Genomic DNA, 25997 nt, shown 5'->3' with positions numbered 1-25997 from the left:
AAAGGCCCTGAGGCCCTGAAAGCTGTAAACGGTTCTAGGAACAGCAAGAAGCCAGCGTGAGGGAAGTAAGCCAGGGGAAAGGAATCAAAATGTGGTCTTTTAATCTGCCCTATGTTTCTGTAGAATCGTTTCTACCAGGCATTTCTTGGAAAGTGCTTTTCACCAGCATCTACACTAAAATCATGGCTTTCTAATAACTTTGAAGGCAGCGGCACCCTTCCTTCAAATGAAACACGAAACGGAAGTTCAAGGTGGGAAACAGGAGCAGGGAGGGGCTGGTCACTCTCACCTGGACCCTCACCCACACTGGCCCAAGGCAACACTTTGGAGGAAGATTTGCCCCCCACCCAGCTCAGGTTGAAAGCCACCACTCTAGAACCACAGTACACTCTGCCTAGAGCCATGTTGTTCTAGAGCACACTGTCTGGAAGTAGTCCCGTTTGGCTCCTGCAAATACAAGGAGACTTTCAATAGATACTCACCTCCAACATCTCAACAAAATTAGAGCCTCTCAAGTTATAACCTCATGGTGATGCGTGGGTACGATGAGTCCCTAGAAATGACCTTTCTATTCTGGAACCTCTTTCTTCTTAAAAACGCCCTTCAAACTTTTTCGAAAAGGTAACACAGGACAAAGATATAGTAAAAGATATAGTAAAAGAGGTCAAGCTCTTATGATAAAATGAATTACAGTGTATTTGCAATATAACTCTACACACTTAAGCAAACAAAAATGGCCCATCGGTGCAGGCAACAGCATGGATGACTCTCACAAACATGCTGAGCAAAAGGTGCCCGCCAGATACAGAGCACATATCGTGTGAGCCATGTATGTGCATGTGATGTTCATGCAGAGGCAAAACTAATCTCTGGTAACAGAAGTGGGCATAGTGGTTGGCCTATGGCAGGGGCAACTCTCTGGGAGGACAGAAATATTCTGTCAATTGATCTGGATGTAGATACAAGGGTGTAGATACATGCACTGAACTGCAAAGCGAAGATTTGTGTGTTCTGCTCCATGTAAGTGATAATGATGATAATGATAGAGTTAGTCTCCTTTCCATTACCCAGGGCTCCCAGCCACCTAAGTTTCCCTCCTCAGAGGCCACTCCTCCAGCTGGGGTTTCTTAATGTCCCTTTTCTTTCGGTGCCTTTGCACCAGGGGCAGAATCCTGGGTGCATGCCAGGCGCACACCAGAGGCCAAGGCTGAGCGTGGCATGCCTGCACCGGGCAGTGGCTCTTGCCTGTGCCTTGGCTTTCTCAGGCCCCTAGGGCCCCACGCCCCTCCTCCTCCTCTTCCTCCTTACTTCCCTCCCCTGCGTGGCATTGAGGCCTGGGAGGTCGCTGACCCTTGCTAAACAGTGTTGCTCCTCCTGGCCTTCCTGGGTGTGCCTGGCTCGAGAGGACACTGCGTGCTGATCAAGCTTATCGTTGACACATTCCTTCTCTTTTATTCTCTCCCTGGACTGGTCCCAGGTCTTCCTGCTCCCTGGGTGCTCAGTTTCAGGGCGCTTCCCTCGCAAGGGGCAATCCTGCTGACAACTTGCTTTGTGTCTGCCCACGATCAGGGCCTAGGGTCTGCTTATCCGCCCTCCACGCCCCATCCCCACCCCCGACTCCCAGCAGCATTCATTCTACGACCCTGTCCCCTGCCTTTTATCTTATCATCTGGGGTCCTCCTCCTACCTTGCCTCCCCAGTGCCTGGAGGCAGAGAGGGTACCGGGTCACTCACGCTCAAGCGTTCTTGGAGCTGGGCAGAAAGTGAAGGGCACTACCTGTTCCTCGCCTTCTGGCGCAGGGGAAATGGTGCATAACTCGGCCCGGCTATCACAGCTCCCCATACCCAGCACCGTGCGTCGGTGCTCCGCAAGCGCCGGGCCCAGGTCTGCGCGCTCCCCGTGCATTTCGCCTCTGAATGCCCAGACGCCCCTAGGGGGGCGGGGGCCGGCCGCATGTTGCAGAGGGCGCGAGCGGGGCGCAGGGCTAGCACGCTGGCACGTGGTCGCCAGGGCCCGACCCGCAACTTCCCTGGGGACACGCTCCGGGGGCGGGGGCCGGCGGGGAGGGGCCCGCAAGCCGGGCTTAGGGTCCGGCCTCGGGGACACCGAGTCTCGCCACACCCTTCCTGCAGTCCCCTCCCGCGTCCGGGGCCTGCCGGGGAGGGGCTGGGGCCGGCGTCCCGGCTGCAGGCTGGGACTTGGAGAGCGGCCCGGGGAGCGGAGGGGCGCGGGGGGCGCGGCCCGCGGAGGCCCCGCGGCTCCTCCGGGCTCGGCACGCCTCGAGGCGCGGCGGGCGGCGCGGCTGTTGCGGCCCCGCGGCGCGCGGGCTGCGCGGGCTGCTCCCCCGGGGCGGCCCCGGCGCGGGGGGCCCGCCGACGGCCCCGCGGGGGGCGGCCGCGCGGGGCCCGCAGCCCGTTGCCAGCCCCCGGGCGCGGCCACGTGCGCCCCGCCGGGCCCGCACGCTCCGCCGCGCCGGGCCGCGGGGCCCCCGGCAGGCACGCGCCCGCCCCCCGCGCGCGCACACGCCCGGGCACGCACGCCGCCGGCCCGGCCCACGCCCGCCGCGCCCCGCCCCCCGCGCCCCGCCCCGCCCCCGCGGCGCCGGCCGCCGGCCGCCCATTGGCCGCGCGGCGCGTGACGCGCGGCGCCCGGCCCCGCCCCTCGTCAGTCACTCGGCGGCGGCAGCGCTGGCGGGGACTAGTCTCGGCCGGAGACTGGCGGCGGCGGCGGCGGCGGCCGGAGCTCGGGCCCCAGCGGCGGACGGCGGGCGCGCGCGCGGGGGCGGGCGGGGGGCCGGGCCGCGGCGGCTCCGCGGACGGCGTTTCTCCTCCGGGCGGCGCGGGCTTCGGCGGGGCGGGGGACGGCCCCTCCATGACCATGGGCGACAAGAAGAGCCCGACCAGGTACCTGCTCGCGCGGCGGCGGGCGGGGCGGCGGGCCGCGGCTAGGCCGGGCGGCGGGGGCGGCGCTGCTAAGATGGAGACCGGGCGGGGGCGGCGGCGGAGGCGGTGTCGCTCCCGCCCGGCCGGGCCGTGCGCGCCGCAGCCATGGCGGCTCCTCGCCCGCCGCCGCCGCTCCTCGCAGACAAAGGGAGATTTGCCCAGGTGGGGCGGCGGCGGCGCGCGGCCCGGGCGGGCGGGCGGGCGGGCGGCGGCGGGCGGGCGGGGGCCGGGCCGCTCCCCGCCGCCGCCCCGCGCCCCGCGCCCCCCGGGCCCGCCCGCGGCCCCCGCCCGCGCTCGAGTCCACAGTCCGCGCTTCCTGCGCCCGCCGCGGCCTGCCCGCCGCCGCCGCCCGGCGTGCGAGCCTCCGCCGGCCGGCCCCGCCAAGGGGCGGGTGGTCGCCCGGGAAGTTTCCGGCGCCGGGTTCCTGTGAGACCGCGGCGGCTCACCGGCGCCTGTGTTCTCTCTCCCTCCTGCGCTGCCGCTCCCTTCCTCCGCGCCCCTTCCTTCCCGCGCCCCTTCCCTGCCCCTTCCCTTCCCCTTCCCTTCCCCTTCCTCTTCTCCTCTCTCTGCTCCCCTTCCCTTCCCCTTCCTCTTCTCCTCTCTCTGCTCCTCTTCCCTTCCTCTTCTCTCTCTGCTCCCCTTCCCCTTCCTCTTCCCGCTCCCCTTCCCTTCCTCTTCTCCTCTCTCTGCTCCCCTTCCCCTTCCTCTTCCCCTCTCTCTGCTCCCCTTTCCCTTCTTCTTCCCCTTCCCCGCTCCCCTTCCCTTTCCCTTCCCCATTCCCCTTCCTCTTCCCCACTCCCCTTCCCTGTCCCTTTCCCCACTACTCTTTTCCTGCTCCCCTTCCCTGCTCTCCTTCCCTTCCCTGTCCCTTTCCCCTTCCTCTTCCCCTCTCCCCTTCCTCTTCCTTTCCCCTTCCCTGCTCCCCTTCCTGTCCCTTCTCCTTCCCCACTCCCCTTCCCTTCCCCGTCCCTTCCCCTTCCCTTCCCTGTCCCTTCCCCTTCCCTTTCCCTGTCCCTTCCCTGTCCCTGTCCCTTCCCCTTCCTCTTCCCCACTCCCCTTCCCTTCCCCGTCCCTTCCCCTTCCCTTCCCTGTCCCTTCCCCTTCCCTTCCCTTCCCTGTCCCTTCCCCTTCCCTTTCCTTGTCCCTTCCCTGTCCCTGTCCCTTCCCCTTCCTCTTCCCCACTCCCCTTCCCTTCCCTGTCCCTTCCCCTTCCCGCTCCCCTTTCTTGTCCCTTCCCTGTCCCTTCCCCTCCCTGTCCCTGTCCCTCTCCTTCCCTGTCCCTCTCCTTCCCTGTCCCTGTCCATTCCCCTTCCCTGTCCCTTCCCCTCCCTGTCCCTTCCCCTCCCTGTCCCTTCCCCTTCCCCGTCCCTTCCCCTTCCCATCCCTTCCCCTTTCTGCTCCCTGCCCCTTCCACTTCCCTGTCCCTTCCCCTTCCCCTTCCCATCCCCTTCCCCTTCCTGCTCCCTGTCCCTTCCCTGCCCCTTCCCATCCCCTTCCTGCTCCCTGTCCCTTCCCCTTCCACTTCCCGCTCCCCTTCCCCTTCCTGCTCCCTGTCCCTTCCCCTTCCACTTCCCGCTCCCCTTCCCCTTCCCATCCCCTTCCCCTTCCCGCTCCCTGTCCCTTCCCCTTCCACTTCCCGCTCCCCTTCCCCTTCCCGCTCCCCAAGGCCGAAGAGACAAGCGAAGCCCGCGGCGGACGAAGGCTTCTGGGACTGCAGCGTGTGCACCTTCCGAAACAGCGCGGAAGCCTTCAAGTGCAGCATCTGCGACGTGAGGAAGGGCACCTCCACCAGGTACGCCCGCCTCGCCCGCCTCGCCTTTTGTTCCGAGCCGCCTCCTTTCCGAGGTGGGGAGAGGGCGAGGAGCCGCACTCCTGCCCTCTGCAGCCTGTTGATTGGGGTGGCCCTGCGTTTGGGCTGGCTCTGCGTTTGGGGTGGCCCTGCGTTTGGGCTGGCTCTGCGTTTGGGGTGGCCCTGCGTTTGGGGTGGCTCTGCGTTTGGGCTGGCTCTGCGTTTGGGGTGGCTCTGCGTTTGGGGTGGCTCTGCGTTTGGGGTGGCTCTGCGTTTGGGGTGGCTCTGCGTTTGGGGTGGCCCTGCGTTTGGGGTGGCCCTGCGTTTGGGCTGGCCCTGCGTTTGGGGTGGCCCTGCGTTTGGGCTGGCCCTGCGTTTGGGGTGGCCCTGCGTTTGGGGTGGCTCTGCGTTTGGGCTGGCCCTGCGTTTGGGGTGGCCCTGCGTTTGGGGTGGCCCTGCGTTTGGGGTGGCTCTGCGTTTGGGGTGGCCCTGCGTTTGGGGTGGCTCTGCGTTTGGGGTGGCTCTGCGTTTGGGGCTGTGTGTTTCGTGTTGGGTGCAAAGCCTCGCGTTCACTGAATGCTTTATGGGAGGGAGTTTTTCCAGGTTTTCTCGGCTTGTTTCAAACACTCCGGGTTGATCTGACACTTGTCGGTTGGCTCACTGGTATTGGCTTAGAGAGAGGGGCAGCAGTGCTATTACTGTGGATCCCAGGACGGACCCTTTTATTTTTGCCATTTACAGAGTGGTTTTAATTTGCCTGTCCTGAGTTATTTCTCCCCTCTCTGAGAAATTTAGTGGTGGTGGTGTTACAGTAAGGCTGGTTATGCCTTTCCTGTCTTAAGCTGCAAATGTCTGTTATTTTCTTGCACTCGAAGAAAGTAAATGTTGGGGGTTTGATAAAGAAAGTGCATTTTTTTGGCAGGCTGAGCTGTCAGTTTTTTTTTTTATTAGCTTATGCAGAGTGATGATGGAGGACCATTTTGCAAAATGGTGAAATGAATAGAGTGACTATGTTGAAGTTTGTGTTTAAAGAGAATGTGGAAAGAATTCCTCCTCGTTTAGACGAAGGTAGTAAACTGCATGTGGTATCAAAACGAGTTGACCTACTTTGGATTTAACATTTAGACATACTTGGATAAAATACAAAGACTGATTTTGTAGTCGTTGGGTCATCTTTTAACTTTTGTCTGGAATTGGTTTCAGTGGTGTTAGGGTTTGACGGTAAACTGTTCTTGGTGTCATTTAATGAGCAGGCATTGGCACGTGTGAAAGTGAGGCAGAATAAGTGAGTTTTTGGTGGATCCTTTAGAACTTAAAAGTTGACTGCCAAAAGTCTCGTTTCTTCAGGTACTTGTTTTTGAGTTGGTGGCGTTCCAGTATGACTGTGTAGTAGTCATATTCCACTCGGATACTGTTCTTTGATTAAATGAATGTGTCCTGTTGGGTTTTCATTGGTTTATTTACATGTGGTATTGAATAGGATATTGGGCAACCTAAAAGAATATAACTCTGGGATTAATTGGCCCAATTACTGGTTTTGCAAATTCCATTAACTCTTTAAATAATGAGACCTTTGAATAAAAATATTCAGCAACTAAAAATATTTCCCCATAAGTTGTTTAATAAGAATTCATTATCATAGATTTAGTTAAAGTAAAAAACACGCGTCGGTGGTTTTATAGGTTTTGTTTTGCTGTCTAAAATAGGGAATTCCATCAAATGGCTTAAAAGTTTAGAAGTGTATTTGTTACTTAAAGCAATAGTGATTGTATATTATTTATGAGTAATGTTTTTTACATGTAGAATCCCTCAGAGGCCAAACCTCTTTATTGTGGTTTTGCTTTGAGAGTTACCGTAGATGATGTTCAAGTACGTGACTAGGAAACTCCTAAGAACTTGAGAACCTTACTGGTGAAGAGAAACTTAAACCAAATTCAAAAGTTTAGGTTTGATTTATTGCTGGGAATAATTATCTCATAATGAAGTGCATTTCAGTTTTTGCATGTATTTTTAAAAATCTAACTCATCAGTGTTTTTGGAAGCATGCAGGTTTTGACTTTCAAAACAAAGTATATGAAGTTTTTTTTCAGAGCTACAAATGATGTCAGTGAAATTCAGTTTTTAAAAAGATAGTAAGTTATTAGTAATTAAAATATGTTAGAGTCTCTGTAGGGATAGGAAACTCACCTACCTTGTTTTAGGGTCTTCTGTAATTTTTTGATGAATGTCATTGAGTAGGATTTTCTTCTTTTTTCTGTTCTTTTCCTTCTAAAAGCTGTCACTATATTTGCACATTGATTAGGAATTGAACACAGATTTCACAGGTCTGAAGACTTAAACTCTATCACTTCATGATGCTCTTAGCTGGCTGAAATTTATTTTGGTTATTATCAATGTTTTGGTCTTTTAGATCTATTCAGAAGTCACCATTAATTAGAATGCCAATAATATTTTGGCTTTCCTATGTTATGAACAGATCGCATGTGGAGAAGTGATTTTGACAGGTTTCCATCCTGTTCTGTCCTGTGTATTAACAGTTGGTTTATTTTTCTGTGATACTGGTTACTGCTATGATTTTTTCTTGGGCCTTTTTCTTGTGATTTTTTTGTACCTCAAGGGTTTGATATGAACTTGACCTTTTCTGTCTTGTATAGTATTAATCACACTTGGTGTGGTAGTAGAAAACATGTTGGGTTTGGATGCTGGGTAATCAGCAAAAAATTGTGATTTTTATAATAATTTTTTGCCTGGCACAGAAATGGACTTTTATTGCTTTGAGCTGTTTTGTATTTTAACAGGCTTAGCTAGCCATTGGTTATTTTGGAGTTTTCCATCATTCTTATCCCCATCATGTGCTAGTCAACCAAGGAAATCGGCTTCGTGTTAGTGGTAGTCGAGTAGGATAGAGAACTGTATTTGCCTTTTGAGGATAGACTTGATACTCCCCAGCTTGATTGGGAAGATACTGCTAGTCATCTAAACAACAGTTATTAAATTCCTAGGATGTGACAGACACTGCCCAAGGTATTGGGGAGAGGGGAGGGAGGGAGGAAGGAGGGTTACGGAGTGACCTTTAACCCAAGTGGTAAAGGGTCCACGAGCACTGTAAATAAAGTGCCATGGGAGGCAGAGCACAGACCTGGGGAGTCAGTTAGACGGACGCCTGCCCCCATTTGTTGTGGACAAGGAGAAGTGATTCCTGCAAAACCACCTGTCAGCCTTTCACTCCTGTTGCCAGATGCATCACATATTTCTACTTCTGCAGGTGGGATTGTGGAGGTGATGAAGAATAAAGCTCTTTTTTTCTTTGTGGAGCAGCACAGAGCAGAATGAAAGGAAGAGCGTATGTCCTGAGGAATATATTAAGGGAAGGAGGAGGAGGCACTTCATGGGCTATTTGGAGGTTCAGGGCCAGCAGAGATCTGTCTTTTAGGTGTATTATCCACTCTGTGTTGGGTCTCTTCGCTTCTTTGATACATTTCTTTTCCTAACTATACTGTCCTGCTCTTTACACCTTGCTGGCTCTTTTTCTTAAAGTTTTATTGAGGTGTAATTTGCATATTATTCCATAATTCCCCTGTCGGAAGTGTGCAATTCAACGATTTTTAAGGAGTTGTGCAACCATTGCTACAACCCAGTTTTAGAGCATTTTCCATCACGCCAAATGGTTTGGTCTTGAACGTGGTGTGGAATACTTTTAAGTCCTCGGTGGCAGAGCGTGGCAGTCATGGGCAGCTGGGAAGGCTGCTTCCTCCGCGTGCTGCTGATGGCCCTGAGGCTTTCAAGGTGGAACCTAAGAGTGTGTGTGTAAGGTGGCAGGTGGGTGGGGAAGAAACACCGTCCCTTTCTTTAGCCATAGCTAAAGTAGGGTTTCCCATCCCGCTTTGCCAGGCTCAGGAAGGGAGGGAGGGTACCAGCTTTGAAAAGAAGGAAAAACAATCTACCAATGCGCGAATTTACCTGTTTTTGTTAAGTTGAAGTTCTCAAGTGTTGGGCAGAGGAACTTCTTATAAACTTGGTGATAAGTTTTATTCTGTGGTCTTACTTCTCTGAACAAAGTGTTATTGTAAAATCAAAGTTGTCAGGACACTGCGGCGTGTTCTTGTTGATGAGTTTCTTTGCTAGCATTGCCGTATTGTTGCCTTCAGCTGCTGCTTAAATCACACTCGCTTGAAAAATTGGAAAATGTTTGCTCTCCTTCATTACCATAAATTTAGAACTTTTCTGGTCTTTAGTGCCAGGATTTATCACTGTGTTGAATCGAAGTTGTGTTTCATTTTGTCCCTGTTTATTTGAATACTGCCCCCTGAAAAATGTACTGGTTTTAAGAGCTTTTATAGACAAGTTGAAGCGAGGAAATTACTTTAGATGTATAATAAGATTGTGTAGAAATAACTAGTTCTTAAAAAAGTTGATATTCGGCATATCTACTTGGAAGGGTTGAAGCAGCAGCTGCCTATGTGTGAAATGTCCCTTGTTTGGGAACTCTCCAATTCATTGTGGTTGTGACTTTGACCCCCACCACGGCCCCTTAAATTGTGAGGCCCTGACAACGCAAAATCTCTTGAATAGTCATGAAGTACTTTTAAAGTTTTATGGGAAAACGCAGCATAGTTATGATTTTTGCTGGAATCTTCAAAAGGGTATCATTCTTTGATGCTTTTTAAGTAGGAAAACTTCTAGAAAGAAGAGAAGGTACCTGCAGTGGGGCAGAGCCAGGTGTCTTATCCGCATTTGCTGGTAATCCACAGGTTTGGCTTTTTAGGTTGTATTGGCTTTGTTGTAGCGTTTGTCTTTCATAAAATTCTCCTTAAAATACATCCAAAAGGCTGGGTATGGTGGCTCACACCTGTAATCCTAGCACTTTGGGAGACCCCAGGCAGGAAGCTTGCTTGAGGCCAGGAGTTTGAGACCAGCCTGGACAACATAGCAAGACCCCATCTCTACAAAAAAATTTTAAAAAATTACCAGATATGGCTGCGTGTGCACCATGTAGTCCTAACTACTTGGGAGGCTGAGGCAGGAGGATTGCTTGAGCCTGGGAGTTCAAGGGTGCAGTGAGCAATGGTGAACACCACTGTACTCCAGCCTGGGCAACAGAGCAAGACCCTGTCTCCAAAAAGAAAAATAATACATAAAAAATTTGTCTTTGTTTTCCAAATCATCAAACTTCATCAGATCTTTCAACCTCAAAGCTGGTACAAAAGCTGGTACAGTTTTAAAGATCACTGTTATCCAGGATGAAGTAATAAATTATTTTATATTTGCTATTGCATTGGAATTACTGATTTATTGGTACTGACTTGATCTTATGTGTACTTGGTGACCTTAAAGTAAATTAACTGGGTGGTTGTGGTCATTTGACAAGTTTTTATTGAGCACACAGCCTTCTGGGCTCTGGGTGTACAGTGGTATAAAAGACAGACAAGGTTCTTGTTCTTACTTAGTGAGCTTAAAATACTATGGAGAGGAAGAGAATATAAAGAAGTAAATAGGAAAATAAGGTAATTTCAGGTAGTGTCAAGTGCTACAAAGAAATTACAGCAGCATAAAGAACGTGATAAGAACTGGGTGGAGTGACTGCTTTATAGACAATGTTTAGGAAACAGTAATGCTGCTTTCTTTGGAGCCAGGGTATAGTTCTTATCGCAGATTTACAGAAAAATGCCATCTAGCTCATTTGATGGGGGATAGTTTTTAGGGTTGGAGCTTTTGTGCAAGGTTACTAAACTTTTCTTAGTTGTATGTTGTAGACTAAACGAAGGCCAGCTAACTTACCAGTATAGTCTGTTAGTCATTAGGGTGGGAGGCTATGAATGGATTCACTTACGTATGATTTATTCACATGGCATACATTTATTGTGTACTTAGGTAGGTGCTGAAGAAATTCCAAGACTCAGAAAAATTTCCTTACGAAGCTGTAGTTTACCAAAATAGTCATCAGAACTAATTGAGTTCATTAGTACTTTAATAGTAGGTCTCTAATGTCTTTCCAGCTCCCGTTTTCTCTTTTGGCCCATCGCTAGTGCTTTTCCTCTTTGTGGCATCTTCCTTTATACTCCCTGTAGTGCTTGCATCCTCCTTTTTCGCCTGTTGATTTAAACTTGAACTGTAGCATGCATACATAGAAGTGTGCAAAATCGTAAGTGAGGAACTTCTGCAAAGTGAGCACACCTTTGTAACCAGCACCTGATTCTTTTTTATTTTTTTTAATTTTTATTTTTTTTATTTCAGCATATTATGGGGGTACAGATTTTAAGGTTTCAAAAAAATGCCCTTTCCCCCCTCGCCCCACAAGTCTGAGTCTCCATCATGACCATCCCCCAGATGGTGCACATCTCACTCATTATGTATGTATATACCCGCCCTCCTCCCCCCTCCCACCTGCCCAATACCCTATTACTGTAGCACCTATGTGTCCACTGAGGTGCTGCTCAGTTAATACCAGTTTGCTGGTGAGTATATGTGATGCTTGTTTTTCCATTCTTGGGATACTTCACTTAGTAGTATGGGTTCCAGCTTTAACCAGGAAAATATAAGATGTGCTATATCACCGTTGTTTCTTAGAGCTGAATAGTACTCCATGGTATACATAGACCACATTTTATTAATCCATTCTTTTTATTTTTTTTTTTTTTTTTGAGACAGAGTCTCGCTTTGTTGCCCAGGCTAGAGTGAGTGCCGTGGCGTCAGCCTAGCTCACAACAACCTCAAACTCCTGGGCTCGAGTGATCCTTCTGCCTCAGCCTCCCGGGTAGCTGGGACTACAGGCATGCGCCACCATGCCCGGCTAATTTTTTATATATATATCAGTTGGCCAATTAATTTCTTTCTATTTATAGTAGAGACGGGGTCTCGCTCTTGCTCAGGCTGGTTTCGAACTCCTGACCTTGAGCAATCCGCCCGCCTCGGCCTCCCAAGAGCTAGGATTACAGGCGTGAGCCACAGCGCCCGGCCTATTAATCCATTCTTGGGTTGATGGGCTGTTTCCACAGCTTTGCAATTATGAATTGTGCTGCTATAAACATTCGAGTGCAGGTGTCTTTTTTGTAGAGTGTCCTTGGATCTTTTGGGTAGATGCCCAGCAATGGGATCAGCACCTGATTCTTAATCAGACTCTTTTTTGTAAGATTTTTTTATTTCTTACAGTCAGGGTCTTGCTTGCCGTCCAGGCTGGAATTCAGTGGCTTGATAATCACACTCTACTGCCACATCAAACTCCTGGACTCAAGTGATACTCCTGTCTCAGCCTCCGAAAGTGCTGGGATTGCAGGTGTGAGCCACTGCACCTGGCTTAATCAGATTCTTAAAGATACTACCAGAAGCTCCTTGTACACACCCCCAGCCCCATCCTGCCGTCCAACACTAGAGATTAGGTTGCTTGTTTTTGAACTTCATACGAGTGAATACAGAATGTACGCTTCTGGGTCTACCTTCTTTCACTTACTGTTACATTTGCAAGGTTCATCCATGTTGTGTGCAGTTCTTGTTTATTTTGCCCGTGCCGTTTTGTCCTAAGAATATCTTATAGCTTAACTCTGCATGCAGACCCTTCCTTACACGCTCTAGAGGACTTCACTGTGTAATCACTACCTAGGGGGCCTCAAACTTTTTAAACGGGGCCAGCTCTCTGTCCCTCAGACGGTTGGAGAGTGCGCACTGTGGGCCCGGGACGGGTCGGCTGCTAAGCAGGACAGGCAGCGGGGGCAAACACACCTGCTGGGCCGGATACATGTCCTCGGCGGGTGGCATGTAGTTTGAGGACCCCTGAACAAGCTCTGTCTTCCCAGCAGCAGCGTAATCCACACATTATATGAAAGAAATGAGACCTGGGGTGTGACACTTCTTAGAGGCTGTACAAGGAGCCAGCTTTTGCCTTTCGTCAGTAGTGTTGTTCGTCAGCATTGGTTGAATAAATGGAAAATTCCTGCTTTCGAGGAAGTTTACAAACTTGCTGAAATGAGCGTAAGAAGATAGCAGTGAGGGAAAGCGGCAGCGATAGGAGCGTCGTGGCAGGTGTGGGGTGAGTGGCAGTGCGTGGTAGAGACCCCGCCTTCATTTTATAGGGGCGTAGGGCCAGCCATGCTTCATCAGAGAGGGACTCGCTGAACCTGGGACGTAGACTCTGGGCCTTTATGAGTCTCGCATGTGGGAGTTGTTGTACTGGTTGATACAGGTTATTATTTCATTAGGTCTTGGTCCCCTCCTCCCCTCTTTTTAACTAACTGTTCACTCTCTTAAGATGGTGTCACCACACCTTTCATTTCTCCCCAGAGGCTGGTGGTTCTCAGATTGTATTAACCCCCTGTCGCTCCCCGCTGCGTGCCGACGCAGGACGGACAGAGCCGGCAGCTTCCTGGGCATCTCCGCTTGTGGGCATCTTAAAGGCCGTTCAAGTCTTACAGGCTGAAAAGCCGAATTCGTGCATCAGAGTGTTTTCCAAAGTGCCACACAGATCATGTCCCATTCCTGCTTAGAATTATCTCCCGGTTCTCCCTGCTTTTTAGGATAAAATCCATATCCTGAGTTTCCCAAGGAGCTTGCCATGTGGTCCTTTACTGTGTCTCTAGAGTTTCCTGCCGCAGCATGTGTGTGTCTTGTGCCCAACTGCTTGGTGTTTTCCGAGGGACCGTGATGTCTCATGTCAGACCTTCACATGCGTTCCCCGTGTTTTCTCCTAAAATGCTTTTCCTCCTTTTGTGTCCAGCCTGTTTGTCCTTCTAGATGTCTCAGGAAGCCTGCCCACCCCACTCCAGATCATTTGTAGCTCTGCCGTGGCACTTAAACTGTATTTTTGTTTGATTTTTAATCTGCCTTTATTATGGTGTCGCCTTTTTTAAGGGCAACACCTTTTGCTGTTCCGTAGCTTTGCTTTCCTGTGTCTCTTACAGTGTGTGGCACGAGGTAGCGGTTCAGTAAAAATATATAGAATAAAGGAGAAGGACTTCTGGTTAAGAGAGCTAATAAATGTTCTTTATATCTTGTGTTTTAATGTTATTGGATTAGGGGGAAGTCGTCTTTTGTTTTTTTGGGAGACAGTCTCACTCTGTTGCCCAGGCTAGAGTGCCGTGGCGTCAGCCTAGCTCACAGCAACCTCCAACTCCTGGGCTCAAGCGATCCTCCTGCCTCAGCCTCCCGAGTAGCTGGGCTTACAGGCATGCGCCACCATGCCCACCTAATTTTTTCTATATATTTGTAGTTATCCAGCTAATTTCTGTCTATTTTTGGTAGAGATGGGGTCTTACTCTTGCTCAAACTCCTGACCTTGAGCGATCCTCCCACCTCGGCCTCCCAGAGTGTTAGGATTACAGGTGTGAGCCACCATTCCCGGCCAAGGGAAGTTGTCTTTATGAAGTGTGCCCTTAAAAGTATTACTGATTTTTTTTTTTTCTGGAGTTTTCTTTCCCGGACAAGTGCTAGAAGTTAAACACAGAACTCTGCGGCCTTGGAGGCTGTAGGCAATGAATGCGCTCTTCTGGAGTGACTTTGTTCTCCAGAGCTCTGGCACCCTTACCTAAATAACCACGACAAGTCTCTATCCTTTTCGGTTGCCCATTTGGTGAGTTCAGTAGCCAGAAGTCATATCGGGAAGTCTGGTCATAAAGCAGGACGTCGAGCATGTGGAACAAAACCCATCTGTTTTGAGGAATCAAAAATAAGGTGCAAAAAGGAACTAGATTTGTGTGTTTGCAAAATGGTTACAAAAGATTTTGAGTGTTGGAAATGTGCAGTCCATTGTTCTGCCATGGTAACAGACGTGATAGCTACACCTTGTGTACTTGATAGTACATCGAGTACACTATACTGCTGAGTCATTTGGGTTAATTACTTCTGTTAAGTTGCAGTCCTGACTCATTCACTTCATTCATTTATTTAACTGTATTTTCAGTTCCATGCAGTGATTGACACAGACTTTGGTGCCAAAAAACGAACTCTCAGTAAAGGCAATGCAAATAGACTACTGTGTTACTCATAAATCATGAATAGTTGAAGTCGCAAGGTAAACAGGTGAAAATTTTATTTTTAAGTAGGATTACATATTATTCTCTCCTTTTGTCCCTCTGCCAATTTAGAAAATCTGTTTAAACTATCCCACAGTTGTAAAAAGAAACCAGGGGAAGGGATATGTTTTTAAAAAAAAAAGCATCGTATTTAAAACTTGTTCACAATATTTTTTTCCTGCAATTTAAGATTGTGGATGAATTTAAGATGAAACTTTGATAGCTTTTGGGAGGGACAAGAAGTTGATGACGTAGGGTGCCAGTTTCATCAGCGTATTAGGTCGTAACACGGGCAGTGTGGGTGGTTAGTCATAGGGAGAAAGCTAACCTGGCAGCTGCTTTCTAAGAACAGATCAAATTTCATGTGTAGCTTATGAGGTTTATTAATTGTTCTCTTAGTTCTTTTACAAAACTCAGTGCTGCTTCATATCATAAGTGCTACAAGATAGTCAAGGTTGCAAAGTATTGGACTGCGACACAAGCTACTACCTTAAGCCAAAAAGCAAAACAAAATTTACTGGCGAATGTAGCCAGTAATGAGAGAAGAATGCCATTTGAACTAAGGGAATCAAAGGAAGAAGGAGTACCCCTGTCACTCGGCCAAACCCTAGATCATTCTTTGTCGTCTAGAGGTTGGGATACTGTGATCGGCCCAGCCTAACTCATCTGTTAGGGTCTATTACTTGAAAAGGGAGATGGGACAGAAAAAGGACACGTGGATAAAAAATAGATAACCGTAGTTTAGTATGCCTACTTTGTCGCTGTGTTAATACTCGTGATCCGGTCAGTTCTGATTTTGAAGTGCAAGACTTTCCTTTAAGTTGGGAGCTATATTTAATTTATCTTTTATCACCTCAGCACTTTGTAAATTATTTATAATTTTTGTGTATGGGTAAAGGAAAGAAAATATTAGCGAAGATTAGTAAAATGTAAAGATACTGATGTTTGGTAGGTTTTCTTTTATGGTTGCATTTGGTCACTGATTCTTTGTTCTTTAGTTATGAAGATAATGCATACTTACTAAAGTTTGGGGACAAAACAAAAACATAAACAAGGGCTATCCATAATCCTGCCATCTAAAATTATTGTTATTTATTAAGCAATTTATTCATTGGACCGCAAATATTTGAGTAACTGCAGTTTTCCAGGTACTATGCTTTAATAATGCTATTTCATTGAATTTTCAAAATGATGTAGGTGGTGGTTCCATGTGGGAGTAGGAAAATTGGGCTATGTGTGATTTGAAACAAATTGAGTCTAATTTCCAAGGCATGTGTTTTGGCTTATTGGTTGATATGATTCATTTTGGATTCTTCTTTTAAGGGAGAAGGTTTAGAACATTTCACGGTTTTAGGGTTCCTATTTGTAGAAAATAAAGCTGAAATCTGGTTTTCCTGCATGATTGTTTTCATTTTGAGAAGAACCAAAATATTGAATTCTTAATATCTATAGCATAAATAACTCTGTACAACTCCTCTCTCTGTTAAAGAACAATTATATATACAAGGGGACCCAGATTTAATGTTTTTATTCTAAATGTGTTTAGTGTGATGGTTCCCAAACTTTAGCATGCATCAGAATCACCTGGAAGGTTTGTTTATGGTTGTTATGAGAAATTTGCATTTGTGACGAGTTTCCAGGTATTGTTGATGCTGCTAGTCTGGGTTGCACACTTTGAGAACTACTGGTTTGGATAACCTTAAATTCTAAAGAGAAGCCAGCCAGGCTTCCTAGTGAAGTTGAAGATTTTTAACATCATGGAAAAATTAGTTAGCGTTTCAAAGTGAACTTAAGAGAACTAAACGATCAGCGTTCTAGGCACCAGTCTTTTAGTCTAGATTTGGCCTCATCTAATGAATATTTTTTGCAAAGTACAGGAATATTTATAAATAGGGGACTATGTCAACTAAACTGGTATCTTTTTTATGTTCTAAATTCAGCTATTACCTTTGCATTACCAACATTTGGATTGCATTTCAGATATAGTTGTTTTTTTAAAGTCTTATTTCTTTGTACCATATGTTAGACAGAACCAGGTCTTATAATGAGTAAACCAATATCCAATAAAAAGCTTGCAAAGAAACACAAATAATTCATAAAAGAACTACAAACTAAGTCAGGAAACATGAGAAATGTATAACCTTTCCATTATTCCAAGAAATACAAAATAAGATGAAATTTTTTGGCAAATCAAATTTTAAAGTTTAAAAAAATGATAGTTTTAGTGAAACTAGGACAATGAGCATTCTCATACACCCTTGGTGAGTATTTAAATTTTCTTCATGTCAGTGTGGCAGTTGGTATCAAATGTCTTTAAAATATTTGTACTCTGTGGCTCAACAATATAACTTCTAGGAATTTGTGTGACCTGCTCATAATTCCTGTATTAAGTATACTAATTATGTCATCACTGTAACAAAAAATTGAAAATTACCAAAATAGGGATCAGCTAAAAGTTATCTAGTAGCCACCATGGAATATTACACAGCTATTAAAAATGTTTTGAGATCTGCCACCGATTGTGGGTGAGAATGTAAAATGGTACATTCCGCTCTGGAAAACAGTTTGGCAGTTTCTTATAAAACTAAACATATACTTACCATGTGACCTAGCGATAGCACTCCTGGGCATTTATCCCAGAGAAACAAAAACTTATGTTCACAAAAAACCTGCTCACAGCTTTATTTGCAATAGCTAAAAACTAGAAACAACCTGCATGCCCGTTAGCAGGTGAATGGCACATCCCTACTGTGGAATTCAGCAATTGAAAGGAACAAACTATGGATAACAGGGCATTATGCTGAGTAAAAAAAGCCAATCTTAAAATGTCTCATACATTTTTGAAATGACAGAATTACAGAGATGGCAACAGATTAGGGGTTGGGACTGGTGGGGAGATGGGTATGACTATACAGGATAGCAAGAGGGACGTCTTTGTGGTGACGAAGTAGATGTGTATCTTGAGTGTGGTGGCAATTACGTGAATCTGCACCTGTAGAAACGCACAGCCCTGTGTACACACGCACGCACCCAGCGTGTGCCCATGTCACCGTCCTGGTTTGACATGCTGCTGTGATCAGGGAGATGCAGATTGGGGGAAACTGAGTGAAGATTACAAGGGACCTCTGGACTGTTTTTGCAACTTCCTGCGAATCTCATTGTCTTAAAATAAGTTAGAATGTTTAGAAAGAATGTATGTGAGAATTAAAGGAGAATGTTCATAATAAATTGATCAGAAAGAAACAAGTTACAAAATGGTAAGCTGCCCAAGAACCTCCCGTAGTGTTTCATGCGGTTCAGTCTGATGTTCATCTTTGGAAGGAAAAACCGATCAGAACGTTCACGCCGATTGAGATGATAGAGTCTCGTGCTTTTCTCTGGTGTCTGTAGTGTGTGTTTGGGTGAGTGCGCTGTATCACTTCTGTAGTTGGGAAAATGCAATTTTTCATAATAGAATTCATAGAAAATTATCAAATTTGGAATATTAAAATTTAAAGAAGTGAAACTTTTTACATTAAGGAATTTAAAAATTTTGTTTTTAGTGGTTTCACTGACTTAGTATTAAAAGCATCTATTAAGATTGGAAAGTATCTGAATGTATTCTCTAAAGCACATTGTATTTGTAAATTTAAAATTTTGTGCTAGTTGTATTTTAAGATAATTCCGTATGATGTTCTAAATCAGTGTTGTCCAAAAATAAATATATTGCAAGCCACATGTAATTTTAAATTTTCTAGTAGCCACAGGAAGAAAGTAAAATAAGTAGATGAAATTAATTTCGATTTTAATAACGTTTTACCCAGTTATATTCAACACATGACCCGTATAAAATTACAGCGGGATATTTTACATAATTTTTTCATACTAAATCTTCAGAACCTGGTGTACATTTCAGAATCACAGCAACGCTCAGTCCAGACGAGTCCCGTTTCCAGTTGTCAGTAGCCGTGTGTGGCTAGTGGCCGCCACGTTGGAGAGGAGGGGGATTGTCGAGGGCCAGCGCTCTGGTGTCAGAGTCGAGTAGCACCAGCTCTGCCGTCTGCTAGCCTGTGACCTTGGACGTGTGACTTGAACCCGTGCTTTAGTTTTCAATGCGTAAGATGGATAGTGACTTCTCCATGGGATAGTGTAAGGATTAGATGAGCAAGTGCGGGCAGCATAGTCAGCACAGGACTCGGCACAGAACACATTACGTTAAATAAACAGTGTTATATCATGTGGTGGATTGAATGACTAGTCATAATAAAAGTGTGACTGATTTCTTAATGTTAGTAGTGAATAAATATATATGCAGTATGTGAAATAATCCACATTTTCCAGAATTAAAGTTTGGGGCCCTAACTTTTAAATATATGACTGACTGAATGGACAAATATTTGAGCACTCATGTGCAAAATATCACACCAGGCACTTGAACATTTGGACTTAAGTCTTAAGATGATATCCTCAAATATTATATATTTGCATAGTACTTTACATTTTTGCATGGCAGTTTTATGTCTTTTTTCTCAATATGATACTCAAAACAATCCTGAGAGGTAGTTGTTATTCCACCTTTGGTCGAAGAAGCTGAGACTCACAAAAGTAGCTTACTTGATGGCATACAGTCAGTAAAACAGAAGAAAGGTGATTTAATTAAATGGACAAATTAATATGCTGCTAAAGTGTGTTTTAACTCCATTCTTTTGATTCTTTCCCTTCCACCTTTGCCATCTCAGAGGAGAGCACGTCACTCTTTTCCAGGACCATCTATAGAGGAGGACAGAAATACACTGCCAGCTGAGTGGTTACCTTGCTCAGAATTGCCCTGAGATTATTAGCCTATTCAGATCACCTGTAATATAAAAGTTAACATAAACCTTAGGTGATTTATTTTGTTTATTGTGTTTCTTTTTGTGAAGTTGAGTGTTTCTCATCCCATCTCTTGGATAAATATACTTATAAAAATGAGCTGAGAATACACAATATACGCTGACTGCCTTAAAATCAGATTCTTTGAAGTTCTGTTCGTCGCCTGACTTGTTCAGAAAATCACACAGTTCTTGGACAGAACGTTGCATGCCACCATTAAGATTGCTGATGAGAGGCAGTGAGTTTGTGGGTGACAGACGCCCAAGGCAGTGGTGCAGCGGAAGACACTTGTCACCTGGGTAGTCACATGGAGCATTTATCATTAGATGTTCAGACTCTGTTTTAATATGCAGACTTTGCTTTCACTGCATGCATTGCTGGCTTTATTTCTGGTTCCTTCCCCGGTTATAATACTGAGGAAATCACAGGACATCCGGTTTGTTCTTGGGTACTGCGGGACCGAATGTGTCGCGGTAAACTGTCGGCTCGTCCTGGCGAGTACTTTTGGTGTGCACCACCGAAACGTATTTGTAAGAAGGGAACTATATATTGGTGTTCGGGATGGGAGTGCTGATTGGCAGGGAGGTGGGTAGAGTGTGCTTTGCCCCTTGGTTTTCTTTTCAGATTGTTTTTCCTTTGGGTTACTTTGAGGACTTATAAAATCTTATACAAAGAACCCATCCAAATCCTATGTGATCAGTTGTGATCTTGTTAAATCTTAGCAACATGAAATTCTGCATTAGTTTTTTTGTTTTAAAATTGTGGTGGTGGTGGTGTGCAAATTCTGGAATATGGCTGTCCTGTTACACTTTTGGGGTGAAATCTGCAATGTAATCATATTTCAAAAGATTTCTATTTTGGAAGGGGGAATCTCAATTTCTTAAAAGTTTCACTGTATACAATCTTTGCTTCTGAAATGATACTGTGAATAAGCTTTAATTATAAGATGTAACTTTATATATATACAGATATGTATGCTGGGTTGGGATTTAAAACTGAATTGCAGTTAAAATTTAAAATGCCCTGAAATTCATAGAACTAGGTGATTTCTGTATCTCTTCTAGTTCTAAAATATTAGGATATTTTTGGAAATTCATAATGTAAGAAGACTCTTAAAAACCACAATGCCAAATTACTTGTCTAAACCATATGCAGAGAAAATAATTTGTGATGTACTCTACCCTATGATGTATAAAGAGATACTCATACATTTCGGGATCTCTGAACAGGAAAGCTTTATATGCTAAAATTTTTTGGTAGTGTTGAGTTTGTATGTAGCTGAACAGTTCTCCTATTTAACTTGCAGTTAATGTTTTTATTTTGAAATCCTTTACTTACGGGTTAATACATCCTTGCCCCCGATTTTCCCATTCTAAGAAATTAAACTCAGCTGGGCGCAGTGGCTCACGCCTGTAATCCTAACACTCTGGGAGGCTGAGGTGGGAGGGTTGCTTGAGCTCAAGAGTTTGAGACCAGCCTGAGTGAGAGTGAGACCCTGTCTCTACTAATAGAAAAAGTAGAAAATTAAATGGGTGTTGTGGCGCATGCACCTGTAGTCCCAGCTACTTGGGAGGCTGAGGCAGGAGGATGGCTTGAGCTGGGAATTTGAGGTTGCTGTGAGCGAGGCTGACGCCACCGCACTCAACCCAGGGCAACAGTGAGACTCTCTCTCAAAGAAAAAAAGGAAAGAAATTAAACTCAATACAGGCTGACGGAAAACTAGATTCAGTCACTTTCCTTTTCAGATTCAGTCACTTTCCTTTAGGGCTTCAGGACAGAACACCTGGTGTGAAAGACTAGTTTTTGTTTTTTTTAAGTGTAAACAGGTGCACTATAGCCGTAGGGCTATTCTTACTTAGACCTTTGTTGTATTATTTAATTAAAAGAATGACACTGATAACATCTTTTTTTTAAAAAAAGTATTTTTATTACTGAAACGGTGAATACTGAATCATGCCTCAAGGCAGAGCGTGGTTCTCATAGAACCAGGTGTACATTGGACGTTTTTCTGCTTAGCATTTATTGAACATCAGCAGTTGATTGAGTGTCCTAGGAATTGTGTGACGCAGACCCTGAAGCGGAGGAGCTTGGATCCTTAGGGAGCAGGAAGACCCGCGGGACACGGCTTATCACAGGCTTCACCGGTGATCTTGCACCCTGCCCAGCCATAATGCCGATAGGGGCGACATTGAAAGGGCATTTCGCAGACAGCAGGCACCGTGGTGAGCCCATTTCACGCATTGCCTCATTTCATCCTTACAAGGCTATGACGTACATAAAGGCATATCTTCATTTTACAAATAAGAAAATGAGGTTTGGAGTTCACAGTCCTAACCCAAGCTTGGAGTAGCAGAGTTGCATGTGACTTGATGTTTGCCAACTTCTCAGAATTGCCTGTCCTGTTTAGTCTTTTTCTCTGATGATGGCCTGACCATCTAAGAGGGGTCCTTAAACTTTTTTAAACAGGGGGCCAGGTCACTGTCCCTCAGACCGTTGGAGAGTGCACACTGTGGGCCTGGGACGAGTCGGCTGCTAAGCAGGACAGGCAGCGGGGGCAAAGACACCCGGCGGGCTGGATAAATGTCGTTGACGGGCCGCAGTTTGAGGACCCGACACAGCCGTGCAGTCTATAGACATTAATTGAGACGCTCATCCCTAGCATTCAGTGAGATAGCAATTTCCTGATTTTATTCCTCCAGTGTTCCTGAGGTCCTTCTTCATTATTCCATTCTTTATTTCAGTAGGAACTTAATTACGCAGCCTCTGTCTCTCAGACCTATACCATTGCAGTAGCCTTGAAGCTGGTCTGTGAAGTCCAGTCTCTGGTGCTGCTTAGAGATCTCTAGAAGACACACAGATCATGTAGCTTCTGTTGAACGCTGTGACTGCCACACTAGAAAAATCTTTTTTTTTCTTTGGGGCCATGATGTTTTAATACAAAATAGAATACAACTTTGAAAACAAAACAGTCCTTTCTAATTTAATGAAAAATTTATTTTTATTTTCTGCGTGTGAATTATATGCAGTTTGAAAAATAGTTCTTGCAGGTCCCAAGGTTAAGAGACGTGTGAGTTACATATGCTTGGTGAGGCCCTGGGCTCAAAACCAGTGTGAGTGAAATACAACTCACATGGCAATTAATGTGTTAAAAACCTTGGGTGCTGCCTCATTGCCCAAAGTGATTTTGCCCTTCTTAGCATGTGCCTTCTGGTCCAACTGTTTAGTGTTCCCTGAACATGTTCTTCTAGGCCACTGTGCTGCCTGCCACATGTACTTCTAGAACTGCCTGAAGAGACTTATCTCTGCTGCTACCTTGTAAACACCAGCTTTTGCTTCAAGACCCAGCTCATGTTCACTTTTTCGGGAAGCCTACCTTGATGCTGTTCTTCTGTGGTCTTTGAAGCACTTGGTGCTATATTTCTATCGTAGCACGCAATCATTTTGTACTGAGATTTTTCTTTATATTTGTTGCCCCTAATTTACATTTGACCCCCCAGGGGCAGAGACTTTGACCTGTTGTTGAGTCTAGGGACACAGCCGGCAGGGTTTTACTGAGCTACTCTTGTGTTCCCCAAATGTACCTTTTAGAGTGCAATCCATTCTTCTGATCTCTTCCTTAAAATGTTTTCTTTTTAAAATAATTGTGTTATATATTGGTTAACCCTCTCTGCAAATGGGTTTTTTTATTTAAGAAGAAGAAAAACACTTGGTAAATGCCTCGGAAATACTGCCAGTAGTTTCCTTCCTCACTCTGGTTTCTAATTTTACTCTGCATAGTCTCTGTTGTTGCTCTTAAGATGGTTGCCTTGATTATCTGTGTCTCTGTCAAGTTCGTACCTGCCTTGCTGCGCACCGCTGTACAACAATTGGTTGCAGAATGGGATTCTTTTGAAGCAGAGTCTGTTTAAAAAAGCAAGAAAAAGTGATCCCTCCCAGGAAGGCTCCTAAAGAGTGCCCTCCTGAAGTCCTGCTCTGTGCTTGCTGGCTGAAGGTTTAGACACTGAGCAACTAGAGTGGTCCAGATTCCGAATGCGGGGCAAGGAGGCGGAGGTGGATTAAAGTTGACAAGATCACAGAGTCTTTATTCTTCTGATTTTGCAGCTGGGTAGGGCTCAGAATGGTTCTGACTCTCTTGTTAAAGGGTTCCGAAGAGGCGGGCAGAGCGTGTTTTTGAACTGATTAATAACTTGGGTATTGGCATTTTCTCTCCTCTTTTTTCAGAAATGAAGTCCTAGATCTTTACCTTGTAGCAGATACTGTTTTACAAATGGAGCCTCTGAATTGTTTATTAGTGTATTCAGAACTCTTTGACCTCATAGTAAGATTCATGAAAGAAGACATTTCTCCTGATGAATTGGAATGTTCTGATAAAAAGAGGGCTTGTTACATTTTAAATTAATTAGATATTGATCACTTAATTTTTGGAGCACAGACTTTCACAGTAAATAATCAGTGAAAGCAGAGACTGACGCTGCGCTGTTGAGAAGGCCGGTTTCGCACTCTGTGTTACATAGACACTTCTGTCATCTCAATGCCTATTTTTAAAAAATATTTACAAAGAGGGTATGTCCTATACAGGAGTGGGCAAATTCAGTTCACAGTGGCCAGATTGATACCTGGATGGGGGAAATTTTTGCTATTGATAGTTTAACATTAGACTTAATCCCAGTAGTTAAATCATCTAATGGTAACTGCATGAATCATTTTGATCCTCCTGTGGTTTTGAAAGATGTATTTTCAGAATTAATTTTATTACCCTCATAACATTCTCAGAGAACACAAGTATAAAGATAATGCTTTGTTTTTCTTGGTGACCAATATAATCTTTCAAACGGTACTTTTTAGTTTAGGTTATCACTGGAAGTTTGTTTTTGTTCTGGATAAATGATCTTGTCAAGTAGGTAGGTCCTAATTATTCCTATTCTCTATTGTTTATCCAGGCCATATAGTTTATATGAAATAGTGCTTTAGGAATGAGGTTTTTATTTGTAATTCTTGTTCAAGTGTCTTGTCTATAAGTTGAAATTCAAATTTACAGTGATTTTTATACTCTAACTTCTTAGTTGTAGTTTGTATAGTGGAAAAACTGTGCAAACATAATGATAAATATATTTTGGTTTCGTTCTCTTATTATTTTAAATTTTCTAATCCTGGTGTTAATGAATCAGACTCAAGAGATAAGAGCCAAACTTCTCTTATAACTTTTAGTATAAAAAGTGGTGTCTGCTACTCAGTTTTCCATTTTAACACTCTTTTAACACCATATAATTGAGTAAATCTATCTGGGTTGTAGATTTCATTTTTAAGAAAGAAAGACATAGTATGTGGTATTCTTGCATTATTTATATATTTTTTCCTTTAAAGAATAGGCTTTTGGACTGATGGGTTGTTCTTTAGAGTCAGAATATCTATAGTGTATAGGTAAATCAAAATTTTTCTATACTTCTGTGTTTGAGGATATAATTTGAATTTCAGGTTAGCAGAATACTTGCATTAAATTGCAGAATACTTTTTATTGTGCATGAGTGAATACATTTGTAATTCTTGTCGCGTGCCGTATTTAGCATCAGAAAGCAAGTCTTGTTGGACGTTCTGTTTTACAGAAAGCACCGTAAGGGTGTCGATGTAGAACAGTTACCAGCCAATTTCCAGTAGTCACAAATGATTGGAATTTCGACATCTAAGCTCAAAATTCAATTTAATCGTTAGCTTTAACCTTTTCTTCATCATTCCTTCCCCTTAGCTTCCACCCAAACCCTAGAATTAAAAACAAGGCTTCTGGCAAAGAAAGTTGGTTTCTTTCCTTCCCTCTGGCCTTTCAAGACTCAGAAGCCTCAAAAGCTGTGAAAAATCACACCTCACCCTGAATCCTGCCCACAGAAACTTTCAAGTGACATGAAACAAGAAAGAACTAACTGGTGGCACATGCCTGTAATCCCAGCAGTTTGGGAGGATGAGGTGGGAGGAACGTTTGAGGTCAGGAATTCGAGGTCAGCCTGGGCAACATAGTGAGACCCCATCTCTACAAAGAATAAAAAAGAAAGCTGGACATGGCGGTGGCTTGCGTCTGTAGTCCTAGTTATTTGGGAGGCTGACGTGGGAGGACTGCTGGAACTCAGGAGTTTGAGGCTGCAGTGAGCTACGATTGCACCCCCGCACCCAGCCTGCGTGAAAGAACCAGTCCTTATTTCTGGGAGGGGGAAAGAACTAACTAGATAGCTGGCTTTCGAGTAGACTCAGGCTGTCTGTGTTTCTTTTCTTTCACACCTTTTCTTACGCCAGGTGGAAAAGCTTTTGGACCAGACACTGGTGTGACGATAAGAAGAGTAGGAACACTCTGGTGTTGGGATTATGGGAAATGGCAGGGTGACCCCAGAGAACCCGAAGCTGCACTCCAGTGCAGACAGGCTGGG

At 45.4% G+C, this 25997-nt stretch overlaps 1 protein-coding gene across 1 annotated transcript in view; it reads left to right on the top strand.

Moving 5' to 3' along the window:
• Positions 1 to 2700: 2700 nt before the first annotated feature.
• Positions 2701 to 25997, top strand: part of RYBP (RING1 and YY1 binding protein) — a 74391-nt gene continuing 51094 nt past the window's right edge. Inside the window, exons 1-2 of the mRNA XM_075998403.1 lie at positions 2701 to 2904; positions 4610 to 4735. Of these exons, the coding sequence (XP_075854518.1) occupies positions 2873 to 2904; positions 4610 to 4735 (158 nt within the window). The 5' untranslated portion in view covers positions 2701 to 2872. The remainder of the gene's footprint in view (positions 2905 to 4609; positions 4736 to 25997) is intronic.

The sequence above is a fragment of the Microcebus murinus genome, chromosome 28, assembly GCF_040939455.1.
Source record: "Microcebus murinus isolate Inina chromosome 28, M.murinus_Inina_mat1.0, whole genome shotgun sequence".
Taxonomy (NCBI): Eukaryota; Metazoa; Chordata; class Mammalia; order Primates; family Cheirogaleidae; genus Microcebus; species Microcebus murinus.
Note: the sequence above shows the minus strand (reverse complement) of the source record. Positions and strands in the feature narration are given on the sequence as shown.